The sequence below is a fragment of the Sycon ciliatum genome, chromosome 8, assembly GCF_964019385.1.
Source record: "Sycon ciliatum chromosome 8, ocSycCili1.1, whole genome shotgun sequence".
Lineage (NCBI taxonomy): Eukaryota > Metazoa > Porifera > Calcarea > Leucosolenida > Sycettidae > Sycon > Sycon ciliatum.
Genome location: NC_088650.1, coordinates 14,707,608 through 14,732,796, shown reverse-complemented (window position 1 = coordinate 14,732,796; position 25,189 = coordinate 14,707,608). Strand labels below are relative to the sequence as shown.

General features: G+C 44.1%; 1 protein-coding gene across 1 annotated transcript in view; it reads right to left on the bottom strand.

The window, feature by feature from the left end:
• LOC135823780 (mucin-17-like) overlaps nucleotides 1–25,189 on the bottom strand; it is a 59,240-nt gene that overhangs the window by 27,868 nt on the left and 6,183 nt on the right. The window contains exons 3-37 of the mRNA XM_065336622.1: nucleotides 24,826–24,980; nucleotides 23,044–23,102; nucleotides 20,492–20,736; nucleotides 18,569–18,748; nucleotides 18,124–18,278; nucleotides 17,483–17,541; nucleotides 16,972–17,225; nucleotides 15,892–16,074; nucleotides 15,267–15,421; nucleotides 15,010–15,068; nucleotides 14,506–14,759; nucleotides 14,071–14,253; nucleotides 13,348–13,502; nucleotides 13,091–13,149; nucleotides 12,587–12,840; nucleotides 12,152–12,334; nucleotides 11,428–11,582; nucleotides 11,165–11,223; nucleotides 10,661–10,914; nucleotides 10,226–10,408; nucleotides 9,503–9,657; nucleotides 9,246–9,304; nucleotides 8,742–8,995; nucleotides 8,307–8,489; nucleotides 7,583–7,737; nucleotides 7,320–7,378; nucleotides 6,816–7,069; nucleotides 6,381–6,563; nucleotides 5,658–5,812; nucleotides 5,401–5,459; nucleotides 4,897–5,150; nucleotides 4,462–4,644; nucleotides 3,738–3,892; nucleotides 3,481–3,539; nucleotides 29–282 (exon numbers count right to left, since the gene is read on the bottom strand). Coding sequence (XP_065192694.1) covers nucleotides 29–282; nucleotides 3,481–3,539; nucleotides 3,738–3,892; nucleotides 4,462–4,644; nucleotides 4,897–5,150; nucleotides 5,401–5,459; nucleotides 5,658–5,812; nucleotides 6,381–6,563; nucleotides 6,816–7,069; nucleotides 7,320–7,378; nucleotides 7,583–7,737; nucleotides 8,307–8,489; nucleotides 8,742–8,995; nucleotides 9,246–9,304; nucleotides 9,503–9,657; nucleotides 10,226–10,408; nucleotides 10,661–10,914; nucleotides 11,165–11,223; nucleotides 11,428–11,582; nucleotides 12,152–12,334; nucleotides 12,587–12,840; nucleotides 13,091–13,149; nucleotides 13,348–13,502; nucleotides 14,071–14,253; nucleotides 14,506–14,759; nucleotides 15,010–15,068; nucleotides 15,267–15,421; nucleotides 15,892–16,074; nucleotides 16,972–17,225; nucleotides 17,483–17,541; nucleotides 18,124–18,278; nucleotides 18,569–18,748; nucleotides 20,492–20,736; nucleotides 23,044–23,102; nucleotides 24,826–24,980 — 5,664 coding nt within the window. The remainder of the gene's footprint in view (nucleotides 1–28; nucleotides 283–3,480; nucleotides 3,540–3,737; nucleotides 3,893–4,461; nucleotides 4,645–4,896; nucleotides 5,151–5,400; nucleotides 5,460–5,657; nucleotides 5,813–6,380; nucleotides 6,564–6,815; nucleotides 7,070–7,319; nucleotides 7,379–7,582; nucleotides 7,738–8,306; nucleotides 8,490–8,741; nucleotides 8,996–9,245; nucleotides 9,305–9,502; nucleotides 9,658–10,225; nucleotides 10,409–10,660; nucleotides 10,915–11,164; nucleotides 11,224–11,427; nucleotides 11,583–12,151; nucleotides 12,335–12,586; nucleotides 12,841–13,090; nucleotides 13,150–13,347; nucleotides 13,503–14,070; nucleotides 14,254–14,505; nucleotides 14,760–15,009; nucleotides 15,069–15,266; nucleotides 15,422–15,891; nucleotides 16,075–16,971; nucleotides 17,226–17,482; nucleotides 17,542–18,123; nucleotides 18,279–18,568; nucleotides 18,749–20,491; nucleotides 20,737–23,043; nucleotides 23,103–24,825; nucleotides 24,981–25,189) is intronic.

Below are 25,189 nucleotides of genomic sequence, written 5' to 3'. Positions count from 1 at the left end.
CCAGCAAAAAAAAATGGGACACTCTTACCAATTCCACAATCGATGGAAACTTTGAAATTGGTAAAGTTTCTCCAGCTGTGTTGTGATGGTATACTGGCCAGAACTGGTCCGTACGCAAACAAGAAATTGTGACTGCCTTGCAGTGAGATGTCAGCAGGGTCAGTGGACACACACGTTCTAGTTAGGAACAGAGTTGTCAGACCACCAGATGATGATCCAGATGTTACCAGGTTTTGACTCTGATCAGCATCCAGTGGTGGTAGTGAGTGACTATAAGCGTATCTGTAAGCACAGGGCATGTCCCAATGAAAACTTGTTTAGAAAAGGAAAGTGAACTAAAAAGAACAAAGCCAAATACGTCACAATATACATTCACTTAATCTGAAAGCCAATATTTAAAACACATCAAACCTTCACAAACTAACACTTAACCCACATGCATGCACGCATACACACAATAAAACTTAAAACAACCAAAACATCAATATGCACATTTATCCAGACACGCTCTCACATACACACGCACGCATGTGCGTGCCAAACGTACAAAACGTGGACACGTGTACACCAAGCAGATAGAATACAAGGAAGTGGGGTTTGCCATAGTTTTTTTTCTTTTCAATTTTGTCTGATAAATCTTTACGAGACTTTGCATCGAGCGACACCGTGGATAACATTGAGCCAAGAATTATGCAATAAACCAGAAGAGATATCTCTTCACAAGTAGGCAAATAAATGCGTAGGTGCCCGGCAACAGCAATCGGGCGAGTCACAGCAATGTACGTATTGCAACTTCAATGATACACATACACGGTTGACCACCCATGCCTCCATTTTCGGCGGGTCACCCACATGGTGGCCCGGCAACTTCAAACGGGAACACACCGATACAACATACACAGTTGACCACCCATGCCTCCATTATCGGCGGGTCAACCACATGGTGGCCCGGCAACTTCAAACGGGAACACACCGATACAATAGACACAGTTGACCACCCATGCCTCCATTTTCGGCGGGTCAACCACATGGTGGCCCGGCAACTTCAAACGGGAACACACCGATACAATAGACACAGTTGACCACCCATGCCTCCATTTTCGGCGGGTCAACCACATGGTGGCCTGGCAACTTCAAACGGGAACACACCGATACAACATACACAGTTGACCACCCGTGCCTCAAACCGGCGGGTCAACCACACAACAACATACAGGTGTCACAACACTGAGACAGTACAGCACAACACTGAGAGGCAAATGCATTTGACCCTCCCAAAAACCAGTGTTTACGACCAAGCATTTCTCACGGCATCGCTCATTAGCATAACTTCCTGCAAGTAACCATGGCAAACCCCTAAGTGATACCCACAGAGCCACACCGGCACAAGGACTGCACAACAAGCGGAAGGCACAACACTGTACAACACTACAAATGTACCTCACTTCTGTTCTCAACACCACATGGGCGTGGGCTGTTCCAGTCTTTGCTGCTAGCCATTGCACAGAGGGTATACCGGCTGCACGCCTGACATAGTGATCGGATGCTGCACTTCGCCAGCAGCCTGCACGGCATATGGCTGCTTCACAGGCACTTGTACTCCGGTGAGCCATGAGTGTGGCCCCGCCAATGCGCACAGAATGGGAGCTCACCCGGTTGCAGTTGAGGATCCTAGTCGAGAAAACTCGGGAGAAGTAGCCGCCGTCGACGAACACAAACACTGGCCGTGAGCTGCCGGCAGTCGCGGTCAGGGACCGGAACTCGGCCATAGCCGAAACTGGGTACATCAGATTATGTGTGCGCAAATACCGAGCTTAAAGGTCTGAGTCGCTCATGAGATCATTGCTGGCAGCAATCAGAGCGGCGAGTTCAGCGGAGGAGTTGGCACCAGGCACTGGTTGGCTGTGGAAGCCAGTTCTCGGAAGCGAGTAATCACAATAGGTTCATGCTGCATCTCAGCGGCCCGTTGCCCCAAAAACGATTGTCCTTGATAGAAACCGCAGAAGCCAACATCAGAGGCATCCGTGAATAGCTCAAGGTCAGGGGACTTTGAAAACTCGACATCGTAGAAGAAGGATTGGCCATTCCAGTTTGCGGCAAAGGAGCGCGACCATTCGATGTCCAAGTGAGCTTTTGTGTTGATATTGACTACTGACTGAAGAGACTGAGAGAGTTGTCCAGCTAAGATACAGGAGTTGACGGATGAAGGTCCTGCCAGGAGGAACCACCTTTGCGGCAAGGACAAGGTTCCGATCAGCGACAGCAGTTCCCGCGTTGTGTAGCTAGTGCGCGTGGACTACTCACTCAAAGCCGCTAGAAAGGCAAATAACTTCTTGTCAGGTAGCCGCATCACCTGGTCCTCACTGTCGACTTGTATGCCAAGTACCGTCACCACTGTTGCTGGGCCGACCACCTTGCTGAGGTTGTCGAAGACCTGCGGAACCGTTGCTTTCAGTTGAACTCATTCCATTGACCATCAAGCACACGAACATAAGCACCTTGTTAAGTGCAGCGTACTGGTTCTTGTGCTGGCGCATGGCCTGCACAGCTATCAGGAATAGTTTTACCCAGAATTACTGGGTTGATGATTTCTCCCTGAGATAGGGTAAACTAATGCCACGTGCACAGCAGATGTGGTGCATAACGAACGCACAGTGGGCATAAAATCTTCATATCCACATCAAAGGCCACAAGCGTTTGACAACCACACCTGATACGTAGATGATCAACGATCGTCCCTGCACTCAACGTCGCTCCAGCAGTAGTAGCATGTTGCAAACCACCATCGTACCTTTGTCCATGTAAATGCCTCTGCTCCTTGTCTACTTCTTTGGCTAGATTTTTTGACAGGTAATCACAGCCATTTCTGAGTTGGCGTCAACGCCACTCGCCATGTCGAGGCCTAAATAACTGGTCCTCTGCTTCGAGTAGTTCTTGCTTGGCCTCATGAACTCCAGGAAATTCACTACTGCGACCATGAGCTACTCTATCTGCCCACGCAACAAATAAATATTTCAACCAAGCGCGATCGATCGCTGTTTGAAGTTGTGAATTTTCAAGCGCTTCCAGCTCACACGAGTCAGCGCTTGTCTACGCAGACTAGCACAACTAATACTCTTGTACAGCTTGGCGGAGAGACAAAGGAGAAAACGGAGAAAACACAACCTTGAGTCACTTTGGCTAACTGGATGACAGAAATTGTTGACAAGGAAGTTGCTTTGCTGACACGAGGCAGGGCAAAGCGGCCACGCAAGATTTATTTTTTCATCCACCATTTTCGGAAAAAATATTTTTTATTCATGTGCCGCGTGACGAACCGTGACAAAACACGTGCATGCGTGGGCTAACTTGGCTTTGCTGCTCAAAGCCGTCATTTTTAATCCCAAGGATGCTGCAGTGAATTCCTGCGAACCTTTTTCTCAAGATAATAACTACAACAACCGTAGACTAAACTTTCATCAAAATGTTCCTAGTGCTTACCTATCAGAGATGACTGCCTTGGAGCCATCCCAGTATGCAATCAGTATGTCAGAATTTGGCTACGTGAGAAGAGAGAAGCAACACATATCAATATTATTATACCTATTTGTCAACAATTCAATTTCAGAATGGCAGTATATTCACCATTGATTCAAGAGGCACTCATTCAGCATCAAACATGTAGGTCCATAATGGTACCTGTAGATATGAAATTAGTAGTCTACAAATGAAGGGAAATTCCCTGATTGACATCTTACCATTTGTTCATCATTTGAGATACCCAGACCTAACCAGGTATCTGTAGGTTGTCCTGTTACCCAAGTGATGTTTACAACTCCCAGTCGTCTGTCTACAACTCCAGTAACTTGGTATAGACAACCCATTCCTGAACAGCCACTGGGGTATTGATAAACTGGCGGACATAGACATCAAAAAAGCCAAAAAACATGTCTTTAGCCAAGTATGTCAAATATCTAACACACTTCCTGAGTATGCCTTTTGTAATAAAACCCTGCAATTGCCACGCAAAGTGGTCATTGGCTACCCCAGCCATGCATTGCTTGGAATAAAATAAAATATTCAAATAAATAAATAAAGCAACCTAGGGGCAATACGTTTGGACCCTCTATTGGATAAGGAATTGACTCAGCAACGCAATCACCCGTGGGCATACCCTGCATCCACACATGTGTGAGTCAGAAAATCACTCTGTACGACATTGCTGGTATTCAAAAATTAATGAATCCGGGGTGCACGATGGATTTTCTGTTCTATAGACATCAAATGATGCGGCCTAGATCTAAATAACCTGATTCCCGAAGCGCGATATAATATGAAGCATGACAGCATTTTGTCCAGTGCTCGGGGCCGCGTAAATGGTGCCATTTGGATTAACTATTATGCTGTGTATGAAAGTGCTAAAGTTGAGGAAGCCTAAACCAGAAACATTACTGGGACACAGGAATTGTAAAAGACACTCACATAGATCTACAGATGAACTTGATGGCAGGGCAGAAGTAACTGCTGGTCTCTGCGTTGTCACAACTGGAACTGTGGCTTGGGATGAGGTGCCTGGCAGACTTGTGGTCGGTACAGTAGCGGGTAGTGATGGTGTTGTTTCACTGCTCGGTGATGGCAACTCTGTACTGCTAACTGTTGGTATAGCTAGGGGCAGTGAAAAAAACAAACATATCAAAGCCTCGTTATTTTCTAAATCGATTTTCAAAAACAACACTGTCACATTCTCTATACAACTCACTATCTCTAGCATTGTGCACGTCAGTGTTCCTATTGCTGAAGAGCTCTGTGTGCTTGTGTTGCCAGAGACACATAGGCCACAAGGTAGTTCTTTCAAGAAGTTGTATTCAATGCACCTAAGCAAGAGTACTTCACCGTGATACCCAAAAAAATGCTCACCTATTCCACAGTCGATGGAAACTTTGAAATTGGTAAAGTTTCTCCAGCTGTGTTGTGATGGTATACTGGCCTGAACTGGTCCATACGCAAACAAGAAATTGTGACTGCCTTGCAGTGAGATGTCAGCAGGGTCAGTGGACACACACGTTCTAGTTAGGAACAGAGTTGTCAGACCACCAGATGATGATCCAGATGTTACCAGGTTTTGACTCTGATCAGCATCCAGTGGTGGCAGTGAGTGACTATAAGCGTATCTGTAAGTTCACGCATGTCCCAATGAAAACTTGTTTAGAAAAGGAAAGTGAACTAAAAAGAACAAAGCCAAATACGTCACAATATACATTAACTTAATCTGAAAGCCAATTTTTAAAACACATCAAACCTTCAGAAACTAACACTTTTAATCCCAAGGATGCTGCAGTGAATTCCTGCGAACCTTTTTCTCAAGACAATAACTACAACAACCGTAGACAAAACTTTCATCAAAATGTTCCTAGTGCTTACCTATCAGAGATGACTGCCTTGGAGCCATCCCAGTATCCAATCAGTATGTCAGAATTTGGCTACGTGAGAAGAGAAAAGCAACACATATCAATATTATTATACCTATTTGTCAACAATTCAATTTCAGAATGGCAGTATATTCACCATTGATTCAAGAGGCACTCATTCAGCATCAAACATGTAGGTCTATAATGGTACCTGTAGATATGAAATTAGTAGTCTACAAATGAAGGGAAATTCTCTGATTGACATCTTACCATTTGTTCATCATTTGAGATACCCAGACCTAACCAGGTATCTGTAGGTTGTCCTGTTACCCAAGTGATGTTTACAACTCCTAGTCGTCTGTCTACAACTCCAGTAACTTGGTATAGACAACCCATTCCTGAACAGCCACTGGGGTATTGATAAACTGGCGGACATAGACATCAAAAAAGGCAAAAAACATGTCTTTAGCCAAGTATGTCAAATATCTAACACACTTCCTGCGTATACCTTTTGTAATAAAACCCTGCAATTGCCACGCAAAGTGGTCATTGGCTACCCCAGCCATGTATTGCTTGGAATAAAATAAAATATTCAAATAAATAAATAAAGCAACCTAGGGGCAATACGTTTGGACCCTCTATTGGATAAGGAATTGACTCAGCAACGCAATCACCCGTGGGCATACTCTGCATCCACACATGTGTGAGTCAGAAAATCACTCTGTACGACATTGCTGGTATTCAAAAATTAATGAATCCGGGTGCACGATGGATTTTCTGTTCTATAGACATCAAATGATGCGGCCTAGATCTAAATAACCTGATTCCCGAAGCGCGATATAATATGAAGCATGACAGCATTTTGTCCAGTGCTCGGGGCCTCGTAAATGGTGCCATTTGGATTAACTATTATGCTGTGTATGAAAGTGCTAAAGTTGAGGAAGCCTAAACCAGAAAAATCACCGGGACACAGGAACTGTAAAAGACACTCACATAGATCTACAGATGAACTTGATGGCAGGGCAGAAGTAACTGCTGGTCTCTGCGTTGTCACAACTGGAACTGTGGCTTGGGATGAGGTGCCTGGCAGACTTGTGGTCGGTACAGTAGCGGGTAGTGATGGTGTTGTTTCACTGCTCGGTGATGGCAACTCTGTACTGCTAACTGTTGGTATAGCTAGGGGCAGTGAAAAAAAACAAAACATATCAAAGCCTCGTTATTTTCTAAATCGATTTTCAAAAACAACACTGTCACATTCTCTATACAACTCACTGTCTCTAGCATTGTGCACGTCAGTGTTCCTATTGCTGAAGAGCTCTGTGTGCTTGTGTTGCCAGAGACACATAGGCCACAAGGTAGTTCTTTCAAGAAGTTGTATTCAATGCACCTAAGCAAGAGTACTTCACCGTGATACCCAAAAATGCTCACCTATTCCACAGTCGATGGAAACTTTGAAATTGGTAAAGTTTCTCCAGCTGTGTTGTGATGGTATACTGGCCTGAACTGGTCCATACGCAAACAAGAAATTGTGACTGCCTTGCAGTGAGATGTCAGCAGGGTCAGTGGACACACACGTTCTAGTTAGGAACAGAGTTGTCAGACCACCAGATGATGATCCAGATGTTACCAGGTTTTGACTCTGATCAGCATCCAGTGGTGGCAGTGAGTGACTATAAGCGTATCTGTAAGTTCACGCATGTCCCATTGAAAACTTGTTTAGAAAAGGAACGTGAACTAAAAAGAACAAAGCCAAATACGTCACAATATACATTCACTTAATCTGAAAGCCAATTTTTAAAACACATCAAACCTTCACAAACTAACACTTTTAATCCCAAGGATGCTGCAGTGAATTCCTGCGAACCTTTTTCTCAAGACAATAACTACAACAACCGTAGACAAAACTTTCATCAAAATGTTCCTAGTGCTTACCTATCAGAGATGACTGCCTTGGAGCCATCCCAGTATGCAATCAGTATGTCAGAATTTGGCTACGTGAGAAGAGAGAAGCAACACATATCAATATTATTATACCTATTTGTCAACAATTCAATTTCAGAATGGCAGTATATTCACCATTGATTCAAGAGGCACTCATTCAGCATCAAACATGTACATGTAGGTCCATAATGGTACCTGTAGATATGAAATTAGTAGTCTACAAATGAAGGGAAATTCCCTGATTGACATCTTACCATTTGTTCATCATTTGAGATACCCAGACCTAACCAGGTATCTGTAGGTTGTCCTGTTACCCAAGTGATGTTTACAACTCCCAGTCGTCTGTCTACAACTCCAGTAACTTGGTATAGACAACCCATTCCTGAACAGCCACTGGGGTATTGATAAACTGGCGGACATAGACATCAAAAAAGCCAAAAAACATGTCTTTAGCCAAGTATGTCAAATATCTAACACACTTCCTGAGTATGCCTTTTGTAATAAAACCCTGCAATTGCCACGCAAAGTGGTCATTGGCTACCCCAGCCATGCATTGCTTGGAATAAAATAAAATATTCAAATAAATAAATAAAGCAACCTAGGGGCAATACGTTTGGACCCTCTATTGGATAAGGAATTGACTCAGCAACGCAATCACCCGTGGGCATACCCTGCATCCACACATGTGTGAGTCAGAAAATCACTCTGTACGACATTGCTGGTATTCAAAAATTAATGAATCCGGGGTGCACGATGGATTTTCTGTTCTATAGACATCAAATGATGCGGCCTAGATCTAAATAACCTGATTCCCGAAGCGCGATATAATATGAAGCATGACAGCATTTTGTCCAGTGCTCGGGGCCGCGTAAATGGTGCCATTTGGATTAACTATTATGCTGTGTATGAAAGTGCTAAAGTTGAGGAAGCCTAAACCAGAAAAATCACTGGGACACAGGAACTGTAAAAGACACTCACATAGATCTACAGATGAACTTGATGGCAGGGCAGAAGTAACTGCTGGTCTCTGCGTTGTCACAACTGGAACTGTGGCTTGGGATGAGGTGCCTGGCAGACTTGTGGTCGGTACAGTAGCGGGTAGTGATGGTGTTGTTTCACTGCTCGGTGATGGCAACTCTGTACTGCTAACTGTTGGTATAGCTAGGGGCAGTGAAAAAAACAAACATATCAAAGCCTCGTTATTTTCTAAATCGATTTTCAAAAACAACACTGTCACATTCTCTATACAACTCACTATCTCTAGCATTGTGCACGTCAGTGTTCCTATTGCTGAAGAGCTCTGTGTGCTTGTGTTGCCAGAGACACATAGGCCACAAGGTAGTTCTTTCAAGAAGTTGTATTCAATGCACCTAAGCAAGAGTACTTCACCGTGATACCCAAAAAAATGCTCACCTATTCCACAGTCGATGGAAACTTTGAAATTGGTAAAGTTTCTCCAGCTGTGTTGTGATGGTATACTGGCCTGAACTGGTCCATACGCAAACAAGAAATTGTGACTGCCTTGCAGTGAGATGTCAGCAGGGTCAGTGGACACACACGTTCTAGTTAGGAACAGAGTTGTCAGACCACCAGATGATGATCCAGATGTTACCAGGTTTTGACTCTGATCAGCATCCAGTGGTGGCAGTGAGTGACTATAAGCGTATCTGTAAGTTCACGCATGTCCCAATGAAAACTTGTTTAGAAAAGGAAAGTGAACTAAAAAGAACAAAGCCAAATACGTCACAATATACATTAACCTTATCTGAAAGCCAATTTTTAAAACACATCAAACCTTCAGAAACTAACACTTTTAATCCCAAGGATGCTGCAGTGAATTCCTGCGAACCTTTTTCTCAAGACAATAACTACAACAACCGTAGACAAAACTTTCATCAAAATGTTCCTAGTTCTTACCTATCAGAGATGACTGCCTTGGAGCCATCCCAGTATCCAATCAGTATGTCAGAATTTGGCTACGTGAGAAGAGAAAAGCAACACATATCAATATTATTATACCTATTTGTCAACAATTCAATTTCAGAATGGCAGTATATTCACCATTGATTCAAGAGGCACTCATTCAGCATCAAACATGTAGGTCCATAATGGTACCTGTAGATATGAAATTAGTAGTCTACAAATGAAGGGAAATTCTCTGATTGACATCTTACCATTTGTTCATCATTTGAGATACCCAGACCTAACCAGGTATCTGTAGGTTGTCCTGTTACCCAAGTGATGTTTACAACTCCTAGTCGTCTGTCTACAACTCCAGTAACTTGGTATAGACAACCCATTCCTGAACAGCCACTGGGGTATTGATAAACTGGCGGACATAGACATCAAAAAAGGCAAAAAACATGTCTTTAGCCAAGTATGTCAAATATCTAACACACTTCCTGCGTATACCTTTTGTAATAAAACCCTGCAATTGCCACGCAAAGTGGTCATTGGCTACCCCAGCCATGTATTGCTTGGAATAAAATAAAATATTCAAATAAATAAATAAAGCAACCTAGGGGCAATACGTTTGGACCCTCTATTGGATAAGGAATTGACTCAGCAACGCAATCACCCGTGGGCATACTCTGCATCCACACATGTGTGAGTCAGAAAATCACTCTGTACGACATTGCTGGTATTCAAAAATTAATGAATCCGGGTGCACGATGGATTTTCTGTTCTATAGACATCAAATGATGCGGCCTAGATCTAAATAACCTGATTCCCGAAGCGCGATATAATATGAAGCATGACAGCATTTTGTCCAGTGCTCGGGGCCTCGTAAATGGTGCCATTTGGATTAACTATTATGCTGTGTATGAAAGTGCTAAAGTTGAGGAAGCCTAAACCAGAAAAATCACCGGGACACAGGAACTGTAAAAGACACTCACATAGATCTACAGATGAACTTGATGGCAGGGCAGAAGTAACTGCTGGTCTCTGCGTTGTCACAACTGGAACTGTGGCTTGGGATGAGGTGCCTGGCAGACTTGTGGTCGGTGCAGTAGCGGGTAGTGATGGTGTTGTTTCACTGCTCGGTGATGGCAACTCTGTACTGCTAACTGTTGGTATAGCTAGGGGCAGTGAAAAAAAACAAAACATATCAAAGCCTCGTTATTTTCTAAATCGATTTTCAAAAACAACACTGTCACATTCTCTATACAACTCACTGTCTCTAGCATTGTGCACGTCAGTGTTCCTATTGCTGAAGAGCTCTGTGTGCTTGTGTTGCCAGAGACACATAGGCCACAAGGTAGTTCTTTCAAGAAGTTGTATTCAATGCACCTAAGCAAGAGTACTTCACCGTGATACCCAAAAATGCTCACCTATTCCACAGTCGATGGAAACTTTGAAATTGGTAAAGTTTCTCCAGCTGTGTTGTGATGGTATACTGGCCTGAACTGGTCCATACGCAAACAAGAAATTGTGACTGCCTTGCAGTGAGATGTCAGCAGGGTCAGTGGACACACACGTTCTAGTTAGGAACAGAGTTGTCAGACCACCAGATGATGATCCAGATGTTACCAGGTTTTGACTCTGATCAGCATCCAGTGGTGGCAGTGAGTGACTATAAGCGTATCTGTAAGTTCACGCATGTCCCATTGAAAACTTGTTTAGAAAAGGAACGTGAACTAAAAAGAACAAAGCCAAATACGTCACAATATACATTCACTTAATCTGAAAGCCAATTTTTAAAACACATCAAACCTTCACAAACTAACACTTTTAATCCCAAGGATGCTGCAGTGAATTCCTGCGAACCTTTTTCTCAAGACAATAACTACAACAACCGTAGACAAAACTTTCATCAAAATGTTCCTAGTGCTTACCTATCAGAGATGACTGCCTTGGAGCCATCCCAGTATGCAATCAGTATGTCAGAATTTGGCTACGTGAGAAGAGAGAAGCAACACATATCAATATTATTATACCTATTTGTCAACAATTCAATTTCAGAATGGCAGTATATTCACCATTGATTCAAGAGGCACTCATTCAGCATCAAACATGTACATGTAGGTCCATAATGGTACCTGTAGATATGAAATTAGTAGTCTACAAATGAAGGGAAATTCCCTGATTGACATCTTACCATTTGTTCATCATTTGAGATACCCAGACCTAACCAGGTATCTGTAGGTTGTCCTGTTACCCAAGTGATGTTTACAACTCCCAGTCGTCTGTCTACAACTCCAGTAACTTGGTATAGACAACCCATTCCTGAACAGCCACTGGGGTATTGATAAACTGGCGGACATAGACATCAAAAAAGCCAAAAAACATGTCTTTAGCCAAGTATGTCAAATATCTAACACACTTCCTGAGTATGCCTTTTGTAATAAAACCCTGCAATTGCCACGCAAAGTGGTCATTGGCTACCCCAGCCATGCATTGCTTGGAATAAAATAAAATATTCAAATAAATAAATAAAGCAACCTAGGGGCAATACGTTTGGACCCTCTATTGGATAAGGAATTGACTCAGCAACGCAATCACCCGTGGGCATACCCTGCATCCACACATGTGTGAGTCAGAAAATCACTCTGTACGACATTGCTGGTATTCAAAAATTAATGAATCCGGGGTGCACGATGGATTTTCTGTTCTATAGACATCAAATGATGCGGCCTAGATCTAAATAACCTGATTCCCGAAGCGCGATATAATATGAAGCATGACAGCATTTTGTCCAGTGCTCGGGGCCGCGTAAATGGTGCCATTTGGATTAACTATTATGCTGTGTATGAAAGTGCTAAAGTTGAGGAAGCCTAAACCAGAAAAATCACTGGGACACAGGAACTGTAAAAGACACTCACATAGATCTACAGATGAACTTGATGGCAGGGCAGAAGTAACTGCTGGTCTCTGCGTTGTCACAACTGGAACTGTGGCTTGGGATGAGGTGCCTGGCAGACTTGTGGTCGGTACAGTAGCGGGTAGTGATGGTGTTGTTTCACTGCTCGGTGATGGCAACTCTGTACTGCTAACTGTTGGTATAGCTAGGGGCAGTGAAAAAAACAAACATATCAAAGCCTCGTTATTTTCTAAATCGATTTTCAAAAACAACACTGTCACATTCTCTATACAACTCACTATCTCTAGCATTGTGCACGTCAGTGTTCCTATTGCTGAAGAGCTCTGTGTGCTTGTGTTGCCAGAGACACATAGGCCACAAGGTAGTTCTTTCAAGAAGTTGTATTCAATGCACCTAAGCAAGAGTACTTCACCGTGATACCCAAAAAAATGCTCACCTATTCCACAGTCGATGGAAACTTTGAAATTGGTAAAGTTTCTCCAGCTGTGTTGTGATGGTATACTGGCCTGAACTGGTCCATACGCAAACAAGAAATTGTGACTGCCTTGCAGTGAGATGTCAGCAGGGTCAGTGGACACACACGTTCTAGTTAGGAACAGAGTTGTCAGACCACCAGATGATGATCCAGATGTTACCAGGTTTTGACTCTGATCAGCATCCAGTGGTGGCAGTGAGTGACTATAAGCGTATCTGTAAGTTCACGCATGTCCCAATGAAAACTTGTTTAGAAAAGGAAAGTGAACTAAAAAGAACAAAGCCAAATACGTCACAATATACATTAACCTTATCTGAAAGCCAATTTTTAAAACACATCAAACCTTCAGAAACTAACACTTTTAATCCCAAGGATGCTGCAGTGAATTCCTGCGAACCTTTTTCTCAAGACAATAACTACAACAACCGTAGACAAAACTTTCATCAAAATGTTCCTAGTTCTTACCTATCAGAGATGACTGCCTTGGAGCCATCCCAGTATCCAATCAGTATGTCAGAATTTGGCTACGTGAGAAGAGAAAAGCAACACATATCAATATTATTATACCTATTTGTCAACAATTCAATTTCAGAATGGCAGTATATTCACCATTGATTCAAGAGGCACTCATTCAGCATCAAACATGTAGGTCCATAATGGTACCTGTAGATATGAAATTAGTAGTCTACAAATGAAGGGAAATTCTCTGATTGACATCTTACCATTTGTTCATCATTTGAGATACCCAGACCTAACCAGGTATCTGTAGGTTGTCCTGTTACCCAAGTGATGTTTACAACTCCTAGTCGTCTGTCTACAACTCCAGTAACTTGGTATAGACAACCCATTCCTGAACAGCCACTGGGGTATTGATAAACTGGCGGACATAGACATCAAAAAAGGCAAAAAACATGTCTTTAGCCAAGTATGTCAAATATCTAACACACTTCCTGCGTATACCTTTTGTAATAAAACCCTGCAATTGCCACGCAAAGTGGTCATTGGCTACCCCAGCCATGTATTGCTTGGAATAAAATAAAATATTCAAATAAATAAATAAAGCAACCTAGGGGCAATACGTTTGGACCCTCTATTGGATAAGGAATTGACTCAGCAACGCAATCACCCGTGGGCATACTCTGCATCCACACATGTGTGAGTCAGAAAATCACTCTGTACGACATTGCTGGTATTCAAAAATTAATGAATCCGGGTGCACGATGGATTTTCTGTTCTATAGACATCAAATGATGCGGCCTAGATCTAAATAACCTGATTCCCGAAGCGCGATATAATATGAAGCATGACAGCATTTTGTCCAGTGCTCGGGGCCTCGTAAATGGTGCCATTTGGATTAACTATTATGCTGTGTATGAAAGTGCTAAAGTTGAGGAAGCCTAAACCAGAAAAATCACCGGGACACAGGAACTGTAAAAGACACTCACATAGATCTACAGATGAACTTGATGGCAGGGCAGAAGTAACTGCTGGTCTCTGCGTTGTCACAACTGGAACTGTGGCTTGGGATGAGGTGCCTGGCAGACTTGTGGTCGGTACAGTAGCGGGTAGTGATGGTGTTGTTTCACTGCTCGGTGATGGCAACTCTGTACTGCTAACTGTTGGTATAGCTAGGGGCAGTGAAAAAAAACAAAACATATCAAAGCCTCGTTATTTTCTAAATCGATTTTCAAAAACAACACTGTCACATTCTCTATACAACTCACTGTCTCTAGCATTGTGCACGTCAGTGTTCCTATTGCTGAAGAGCTCTGTGTGCTTGTGTTGCCAGAGACACATAGGCCACAAGGTAGTTCTTTCAAGAAGTTGTATTCAATGCACCTAAGCAAGAGTACTTCACCGTGATACCCAAAAATGCTCACCTATTCCACAGTCGATGGAAACTTTGAAATTGGTAAAGTTTCTCCAGCTGTGTTGTGATGGTATACTGGCCTGAACTGGTCCATACGCAAACAAGAAATTGTGACTGCCTTGCAGTGAGATGTCAGCAGGGTCAGTGGACACACACGTTCTAGTTAGGAACAGAGTTGTCAGACCACCAGATGATGATCCAGATGTTACCAGGTTTTGACTCTGATCAGCATCCAGTGGTGGCAGTGAGTGACTATAAGCGTATCTGTAAGTTCACGCATGTCCCATTGAAAACTTGTTTAGAAAAGGAACGTGAACTAAAAAGAACAAAGCCAAATACGTCACAATATACATTCACTTAATCTGAAAGCCAATTTTTAAAACACATCAAACCTTCAGAAACTAACACTTTTAATCCCAAGGATGCTGCAGTGAATTCCTGCGAACCTTTTTCTCAAGACAATAACTACAACAACCGTAGACAAAACTTTCATCAAAATGTTCCTAGTGCTTACCTATCAGAGATGACTGCCTTGGAGCCATCCCAGTATGCAATCAGTATGTCAGAATTTGGCTACGTGACAAGAGAGAAGCAACACATATCAATATTATTATACCTATTTGTCAACAATTCAATTTCAGAATGGCAGTATATTCACCATTGATTCAAGAGGCACTCATTCAGCATCAAACATGTAGGTTCATATTGGTACCTGTAGATATGAAATTAGTAGTCTACAAATGAAGGGAAATTCCCTGATTGACATCTTACCATTTGTTCATCATTTGAGATACCCAGACCTAACCAGGTATCTGTACTTTGTCCTGTTACCCAAGTGATGTTTACAACTCCCAGTCGTCTGTCTACAACTCCAGTAACTTGGTATAGACAGCCCATTCCTGAACAGCCACTGGGGTATTGATAAACTGGTGGACACAGACATCAAAAAAGCAAAAAAACATGTCTTTAACAAAATGTCAAATATCTGGCATACTACCTCAGGAGGCCTTTTGTAAAGCAACCTTGGGGCAATACGTTTGGAGCCTCTCTTGGATAAGTAATTGACTCAGCATCCCGATCATCCGTGGGCATACCCTGCATCCATACAGGTGTGCGTGAGAAAATCACTCGGTATGACATTGCTGGTATTCAAATGGTACCGGGGTGCAGGATGGATTTTCTGTTCCATAGACATCAAAATGATGCGGCCTAGATCGAGATGACCTGATTCCCCAAGGGCAACATAATATGAAGTCTGACGGCATTTTGTACAGTGTCCGGGGCCGGGTAAATGATGTCATTTGGATTAACTATTATGCCGTGTGTGAAAGTACTAAAGTTGAAGAAGACTGAACCAGACTAATCAATAGGCATTGGGACTGTAAAAGATGCTTACATAGATCTACAGATGAACTTGATGGCAGAGCAGAAGTAACTGCTGGTGCCTGCGTTGTCACAACTGGAACTGTGGCTTGGGATGAGGTGCCTGGCAGACTTGTGGTCGGTACAGTAGCGGGTAGTGACGGTGTTGTTTCACTGCTCGGTGATGGCAGCTCCGTACTGCTGACTGTTGGTACAGCTAGGGGCAGTGAAAACAAATACATATCAAGGCCTCGTTTTTTCCCAAATCGATTTTCTGGCTGTTTCTTCCCCTGACTGTTAACCTTGAATTTGAAGTGTATCCTATACCAGTCCCAATTCAGAGCATTGCTGTGTATAAAAATAGTGATTTGTGCCGTGAAATGTATTTGCAGAGATTCAAGAGTGCCTCAGTGCTAAGACCTTAACGTTCGGATGGCGAGGCAGTTTAATTATGGAGCTAGGTCTCAGGTCGTTGAATATCTCATTACTCCTTGTCAGTTTTGCGTCATTTTGTCGCACTCGCTGACTGTATACGATTTGGTTACTTCAGTGGACAGTTAGTCATAACCTGTAACATGTTTGTCCATCACCCTTTTTTCTCCTTCACTCTTCATACGCATTTTTAGATGGAAGTTCAGTCATGCTTTTGTATACTTCAGTTGTTTGATGTATGAAAGCCTCTTGCACAGCGGCTGATGTACAATATCTGTTCTTCCCCAGGTTCACCAAGATTCTTGCTCTCTCATGTATTTGCTTATCGACCTGCGGCAATTTTAGTGAACCAGAGAAAGTACATTGTACAGTGGTTACACTGAGAATAACAAGGGTCAAGGATAGGATACTGCTACTCTGAACACTCTCAACACACAGGCTGCATCCTCCATATTACTAGTACACTGGTTGCAAAGGAGCTTCAGCAGTCAGACATAACAACACTGTCACATTCCCTACACAGCTCGCCGTCCCTAGCACTGTACACGTCAGTGCTCTTATTGATACACAGCTCTGTGTGCTCGTGTTGCCAGAGACACACGGGCCACAAGCTAGCCCTTTCAAGAAGTTGTATTCAATGCATCACAGCAAGAGTACTTTATCCTCATACCCAAATGCTCACCTATTCCACAATCGATGGAAACTTTGAAATTGGTAAAGTTTCTCCAGCTGTGTTGTGATGGTATACTGGCCAGAACTGGTCCGTACGCAAACAAGAAATTGTGACTGCCTTGCAGTGAGATGTCAGCAGGGTCAGTGGACACACACGTTCTAGTTAGGAACAGAGTTGTCAGACCACCAGATGATGATCCTGATGTTACCAGGTTTTGACTCTGATCAGCATCCAGTGGTGGTAGTGAGTGACTGTAAGCGTACCTGTAAACATAGGCATGTCCCAATGAAAACTGATTTAGAAAAGGAAATTGAACTGAAAGAACATGAACTAAGCTATGTACTTCACACTGTCCCTAGGACTTATGAATACTTCACAATGCACATTCACTTTCCCTTAATCCTCATCTCCGGATGAATGCAAGACATCCCACTAGCATGCATGTACCCAAATCAAAAAATTTAATATGCCGTTGACACAACTTCTCTGTGCCTCCCATCAGAATGCAATCAGTTCTTACCTATCAGAGATGACTGCCTTGGAGCCATCCCAGTATGCAATCAGTATGTCAGAATCCGGCTACACAAAAAGAGGAACACATAATAATTCAACAGACCCATTAATGGACTTGGATGGAAAGCCAAGGATAAACTTAAAGTAAAGAAAAAGGAACAAGAAACTATAAGTTATGCTAAAATGTCCACTAACACCACCAGTTACTAAACGATCAGCTCATGCGATACAGACCTATCAGTGGACTCGGATGGTGAGCCAAGGATAAATTATAGTAAAGAAAAAGGACCAAGAAACTACAAGTCACCCTATAATGTCCACTAACACCACCGGTTACTAAACGATCAGCTCAGGCGCTAACATTGCACGACACTGCACTGACTGACGGTACTGATGTGTTCTGCAATGTTAGCGCCTGAGCTGATCGTTTAGTAACTGGTGGTGTTAGTGGACATTATAGCGTAACTTGTAGTTTTTTGGTCCTTTTTCTTTACTATAGACCCATTAGTCATGGATATTTCAGCATCGAGGGACATGCAACTTTGACCAAAGAGGCACATCTTTAGCGTGATACATTGTAGGTCCAAGTGATACTCTGTATTTCCAATATGTTATACATGAAGGGAAATCCCCTTGTTGACATCTTACCATTTGTTCATCATTTGAGATACCCAGACCTAACCAGGTATCTCTACTTTGTCCTGTTACCCAAGTGATGTTTACAACTCCCAGTCGTCTGTCTACAACTCCAGTTACTTGGTATAGACAACCCATTCCTGAACAGCCACTGGGGTATTGATAAACTGGTGAACACAGACAGACAAAGTAGCAAGTACAACACACAAAACAAGCCCTCATTTGGTGGGTTGCAACAAAAGATGATAAACTCATGAGACCATCCAAGATCATGGACAACAATGGTCAAACCATACTTGTTGCAACTCAATGTATAACCAGAATTCATCGGTCGATCACGGCTGCAGGATCCAACGAACATGGCACCAGTACACCAAAGGCATTTTCACCTTAGCTGCGCCAAAATATTAAACAATGATGAATATCTGCCAAATGGGATTTCTGTACTCATACTCACATAGGTCCACAGATGATGTTGATGGCAGGGCTGGGGTCATCGTCATGGATAACGAAGCACTTTGTGTTGTGGGTACAGTCTCTGGTTGTGTTGATGTTGTTTGTGGAAGCGCTGTTGTTGTAGGCGCTGCTGCTGTACTAGTCTGTGATGGTGATGCCATACTGGTATCTGTTGGTGCAGCTATGGTAGTAAGATAAAGCCCACAAAAAGATGATAAAACTTGTAAAGTACGAACATTCAAACATTCAATACGTTACTAGTTATGGCTAACAGTCCGCCAATGTAACGCAATCTGATACATTCAGATAGTGCAACAACAGGGCACAAAGCTGAAAAAGAGAATTATTGAGACATTCGACGACCTGACGCCTACCTGACCTGACCCTTATTGGTCTTCTCTTTTCTTATAATATTGCCTCAACATCCGAGGTTTTAATTCTAACATTCCTGATTACATTTCTCATTAGTTTTCACCAGCTCAGATTCTGCGCAACAAGTGTTCAGAATCTGGGTCCACCTACTGTTATGACCGTATGGTGGCATATGTTACTTAAATTTACAGTGGTGGCCAATACAAATCCGACCCCATTAATCAAAACTGCAATGCTGGTGCTGGCCACACAGCCCTAGGATGAGCTGGCTGCACAGCCCTATCATGAGCTGGCCGCACAGCCCTATCATGAGCTGGCCGCACAGCCCTATCATGAGCTGGCCGCACAGCCCTATCATGAGCTGGCCGCACAGCTCTATCATGAGCTGGCCGCACAGCCCTATCATGAGCCGGCCGCACAGCCCTATCATGAGCTGGCCGCACAGCCCTATCATGAGCTGGCCACGCAGCCCTAGCAATGCAAACCCTACACGGTGTACTGTGAGACCAGATATTTTAACGTTGATTAACCCTTTAAGAGCCGCCCCATACTTGAAAGCGTCGTAAACGACGCATTCAAATACAAAACTTCAAAAGATCGTAACTTAGTCCAATCTCGCTCAAATCCAGTGATCGAAATATACAGGGCAAAGAGAAAACTCTCACCTGTCGGGAGAGACAATCCGCGAAGCGCTTGGAGCAACGGTTCCTGAGATTAATCACTCGTAAGTTGAGCCGCGATCGCGGCAATTTCAAAAGCGGGAAGTGCGACTTTAGTGTTGAGAATTTTGAGACTTTTCGTCACGCTGGTTTACTCGAATTTGCAGGGGTTTCACTGTTGATATTGTCAAGAGTACACAGCGAAAAAATTGCAACTCCACGATCGAGTAAAATGAAAATTCTGGAGCGGGACGCAATTGGACGCATTTGGGGCATTTTTCGTACTGTCGCTGCGATCTAGCGCTGGATAGACGGTGTGCTGGCTATCATGATCGACCTCATTCTCTTCCTCTCGCGGAGACCTTTCCAGGAAGCCCTAGATTGTGAGGATTGAGTGAGTAGAACTGAAGCTATGAACCAAGGAACACGAAAATATGCAGAATTATGAAATTTTCCTGTGGCTCTCAAAGGGTTAAAGTGAAAGATCTCCTGATTTTCGTGGGTTAGCGAGGTGAAATTCTAACGAATTCCGTCTCAAAACCGGCAAATGACGGTACACGTATGTATCATTTTGTACATAACGACTTCAAATTCGTTAAATCGTTAAAATTAAATGCTCGTTAGCATTACTGGTGGCACTGTACATAGAAGTCGCCTACCCTGCACATGACTCTATCCATTGGATAGGGTGTTCACTGATGGCAGTCTAACACATATCACAAGCATTTTCAGCACCAGTAGCACTGCCCACAGCAGTAATAATGGCAGAGGAAGATAATGCAACAACCTTCGGCGTACAATGGAACTAGAATCAGCACCAGGTGTAGCAGAATTGCCACAAGAACTTCCTAGCTGGTAAGTTACCTACACGTAATTGTTTTATTTGTACTCACAGCAGTCAACGGTGAACGTGCTTGCGATCGGCGTTGTGGTATGTTTCTGCAGTCTACCATTGCTTACACTCCCGTAGGCGAAGAGCAGGTAATGCGTGCCCTGCAAGGAAATATCCTGCGAGTTCACGGTGGAGCAGTCGCGCACAACATTGATGGTCGTGACGCCTCCCGACTGGGATCCGCCGAACGCCACGTTCTGACTTTGATCGGCATCAATAGGCGGCACTCCATACATTGTGGCATACCTGAACGCAGGTTGGCAAAGCAAATTCAGTTAGATCGCTCATCTTGAAGTTGGGTGCTAAATTTGAAGGTAATACGACTAATTTGTTGAATACAGACTTCCAAAGGAAACGTGCAAAACCCGTATGTTCCATTACCCTTGCTTCACGTTGCAGCGCGCTCTTGGAATGACCTTGATTTCCACCCACAGTACCCAATGTTAAATCTCTATTGGTGAGTATAACTCTTCAAGTATCTCTTTCCTAGCAGGAGGGGTCTCTTTACTCAGACTAGTACTACTGCAGTGAAACCTGTCTAAGACGACCGCTCAAGGGACCTTCGAAACGTGGTCTCTGTTACCAGGTGGTCTCCTTATCCAGGGTCGTTTGACTGGAAATGGTATCCCCTGATTCTGGTTTCAGTGGTCTTGTAGAACAGGTGGTCGCCATATCCGAGTGGTCGCCTTGACAGGTTTCATTGTATACACTTTTCTTTTAGCCGCAAGCCAAGTACATTTGGCTAGCTAAGTGTACATGCACCTGCTCCATCAATTTAAGATTATGATCGAGCTATTCTGCAGTAAGTCCTGCTTCAACATGGTCTTCATGGAATATTCCAAGTGAGTAGAAAAGTAGCCAAAATGAGACCAGCGATAATATAGTGTCCCGTATTGGCGCAAAGGTCGCAGTCCCAAGGTTGCAAAGGAGGATTCACAGACTGAACTCGAACCCAGCTCCTTGACTGTCTTTCCGGGACAGTGCCCTACCCGTGCAGCTGCCGGGGAGCATATCCGCCCGTGGCACTCTCTGACCACACTGGCTCCCGCTTTCTGATAGGATATGTCATCGGGCATTGCCCAATCGTCGATCATGCGCTTGAGCCATTCCCAGACACCAACGTTGCAACAGAAGCCTGCAGGTGGGATTCTGACCTAACACGCCTATCTTTCCGTGACAGTACCCCACCACGTAGGTTGCCGAGAACCGAACACACCAGTGCTCCTCTTTTGCTACACAAGCATGAACACGTCAGTCAAATTGCTCCACTTTTTTTCCTCTTTTTTAGACACATCTGCACTTCCCACTCGTCATTTGAGTCAAACGGAACACAGTAAAGCTCTGATTAGACGTAGCAGCACGGGCTTCAGGAGAGTGCACTCAACAATTATCATAGCATACACATATACTTGGTCCGGCTCATCGAAAATGTCGCTTATCTGTCGCCACTGACAACAGGAGTTTTTTTACCGCTCTGTGAACTTTCCAACAGGCATATTGAGGAAGCATGATACATGAATACTCTCCGCCACAAGAAAAAAATTTCAGCAATGGAATCAGGTGAAGCGAGTCGAAGAAAGGAAGCAAGGTAAGCAAAATGCACGAAATAAATCAGCGAAGAAGCGCGTTCTTCCACTCACACTAGTAATACAGGTCCAGAGTTCATTCAACTCTGCATCTCTCAAATCGAGCCGCGCCGTTACATGAGCTGACATTTGCTGGTGTCTAGCTGCTAGCTGGCGTAGACTGGTAGAGTACCTCTTGCGTTCTCAGCCTATCGACATCGTATGGCAGCAATGGGAAAGAAACAGTTGTGGCTGTCACTTCGGTGTTTGAAGGAACCGTGGGCAGTGTGACCTGTGTGTCACCACAGTGTGTTTCAACAAAGCCTTCGAATGAGGCATACAGGCCTCTCGAGACAGCTGTCATACGCTCCGCTGGATACGCTGGCCACGACTCTTGTAATGCGGCTGCTAGGTCCACCAAGAGAAGGAACAACCAACACGTCGGCCGGGCGCATCGCATCAAAAAAACCTTTCTTCTTCAGCATGACGCTCATACTCCTCTTCCGTGCACGCGTGCCTGTCACGCTCTCCAGGCCAGGATGTCAGTTGCCCCTGCTACAGTTCCGGTCTTCGGGTCGCTGCGCTTGGCTTTTGGCAACACAGACAGTGAATGGCCAGATTCCCACTTCCCAAAAAAGTCGAATACATCGCGATTCAAAGCGCTAGTCGCGATCATTTTTCTTTGTTGCCTCCTTTGATCTTGCCATCACGATCTCCCAAGCAAAAGTAAGTTAGATATCGTGATTGGACTGGGTTTTACCTGTCAAAAAGTGCTTGGGGGATAAGCGACAATTGCGATGAGCCGGACCAAGTACATGCTTCATTATGGATCAATTCACCCGCGCTCTGGACAGCGTCCATACTAGGCAAGAGTATGTCTTATGATATTAGAACACGTTCTAAGCGAGTTCCACTGTACTACAGTCATAGCCGCTGCACACTACACTGCACACAACATAGCACACCCATATTGCATGGCGTAACTAACCGGTCAGTCACTACTGCCTTCGCACCATCCCAATATACTAAGACAATGTCCGAGTTCGCCTGTAGTCCAGCAAACAAAGAACATTGAACAAATCGTCATCTTTCGCGAACACACCTCACAATGGTGCATACTAGCAAACAGAGGCAACGGATCAACGTAAACATTGAGTTATCCCGGAGAGGAAGGGACGGTATGCATCCGACACCTTCCCCTCCCCCCCCCCCCCCCCACACACACACATCAGCTATCCGACATCTCCCCCCCCCCCCCCGCACACACACATCAATTAAAGTTAGGATTGGATACTCAGGTACACTTTGCAAAATGGGAAGGGGCTGTATGGCCCGACATGTTCCCACCCACTTAGCACGCAGTCCTGGATGCATGACCGTACAATCAGTGTCTGCTCCAGCGCCGGGTGAGCCGGGTAATCCACCCGGTTGGGCGGCGCTTGGACCCGGTTGAAAATATAGTACCGGGTCACCTGTGACCCGGTTGGTACTTTACACTTTCGAACTTTGAAAGGACTGACTACATGGCTTGTATTTGTCAGATACTTCTTCTTCTTTCGTAATTTTCTAATTCCTGTCCTCTCTTTTCTAAATGCGGCTTATCCATTCGGCTTTAGATAATTGGGCGTACATGTGTACCGGGCTCCCACCCGGTTAAAATGGTTGCGCCAGGTACACGTGTACCCGGCTGTCCTACAATCCTGGAGCAGACACTGACAATGTATCATAATGATCTATCACCTGGGATGACTGGTCTCCAAAGTCAGGTGGACTCTAAAGTCAGGTGGCCTCTTCAGACAAGTGGCCTCTTCAGACAGGTGGTCTCTTATTGCAGTGGTAACATAACACAGAACTAACTTCATAATATTATGTATATAATACAGCCCAACAGTACGCTGGTACGTGAGATATAAACCGACATACAAACCGAGGCGAAGCCGAGGTTTGTGTGATGGTTTATATTTCACGTACAAGCGTACTGTTTGGCTGTATTATATACATACACGGAGCTGGAACAGAGCGAAACAGTCGCTGTCCACAGATCTGAGTATTATGCTCCCTAGCGTCAGCAATGTCGTTAGGTTGAGCACTCTTACCTTGGCGCGAATCCTTGCCGCTCGCCTTGTGCAACGCTCACTGCTCTTGGAGCATTTCGAGCTTTCCTGGCGAGGTTTGCAGCTCTTTGTAAAAATGCTTTGCTTCACGGAAACGTATTTCATTGCGAAGAGTTGCGCTTCGGTCCTCTGAGCTGTGCTGAGGAGCTCTAACAGAGCGAAACAGTTGCTGACCACAGATTTGAGTCTAATTATATATATATTAACTGGTTTGAGGGAAAGAGACAAACGGGAAAAGTCTGAAGAAAAAATTGACTGTCACCACCAGGACTCGAACCAGGGACCCTCGCTTGTAGCCAGCGATGCTCTAACCACTGAGCTATGGTGTAGTCGTCATCCCAGCAGAGACAATTTCTTCAGACTTCGTAACTCGCACTTCCTGTGAATCCACACAGGCGGGTGGGACGTAGCCCTCACAATTAGATATTATATATATATATTTGTGTCTTTCCCTCAAACTAGTCAAGATATACGCGTCGCCTATGACACCCCTCGGAATTTCCCACCTTGCTCCCCCTTATGTTCTGGCTGCCCGTTTTGGTTCCATCAGTTGCCTGATGATCGTAGTAATACGTGAAACTCAGAGTTGTAACAAAGCTTCCAAACTCTCTCTTGTGTAGTCAAGATATATAATTATATTAACGTCAATATCGTACCATTAACGAATCATCGGATACACCGAGTCCCAGCCAGGTGTTGGTTGCCTGTCCGGTCGTGAAGGTGATGTTCACTCGTCCACTGCTGCCGTCCACAACGCCGGCAACCTTGTACAAGCACGATGCGCCCGCGCAACCCAACGGAACACTTAACTCTGCATATCCACCCGCAAACAAGCAACAGTCGGTATGCAACAGCTGAGACTATTGGTCGCCATTTAGTGCAGTGCAGTGCAGTCTGAACGGGACACAACCTACTCCAGCTCAATCCAGTGTCCAAAATAGGTGGAATCATAACATTCAAAGAACGATTTCAGGATACGAAAACTGGCTATCAGAAAGCACTAGTCTAGCAACATACAAC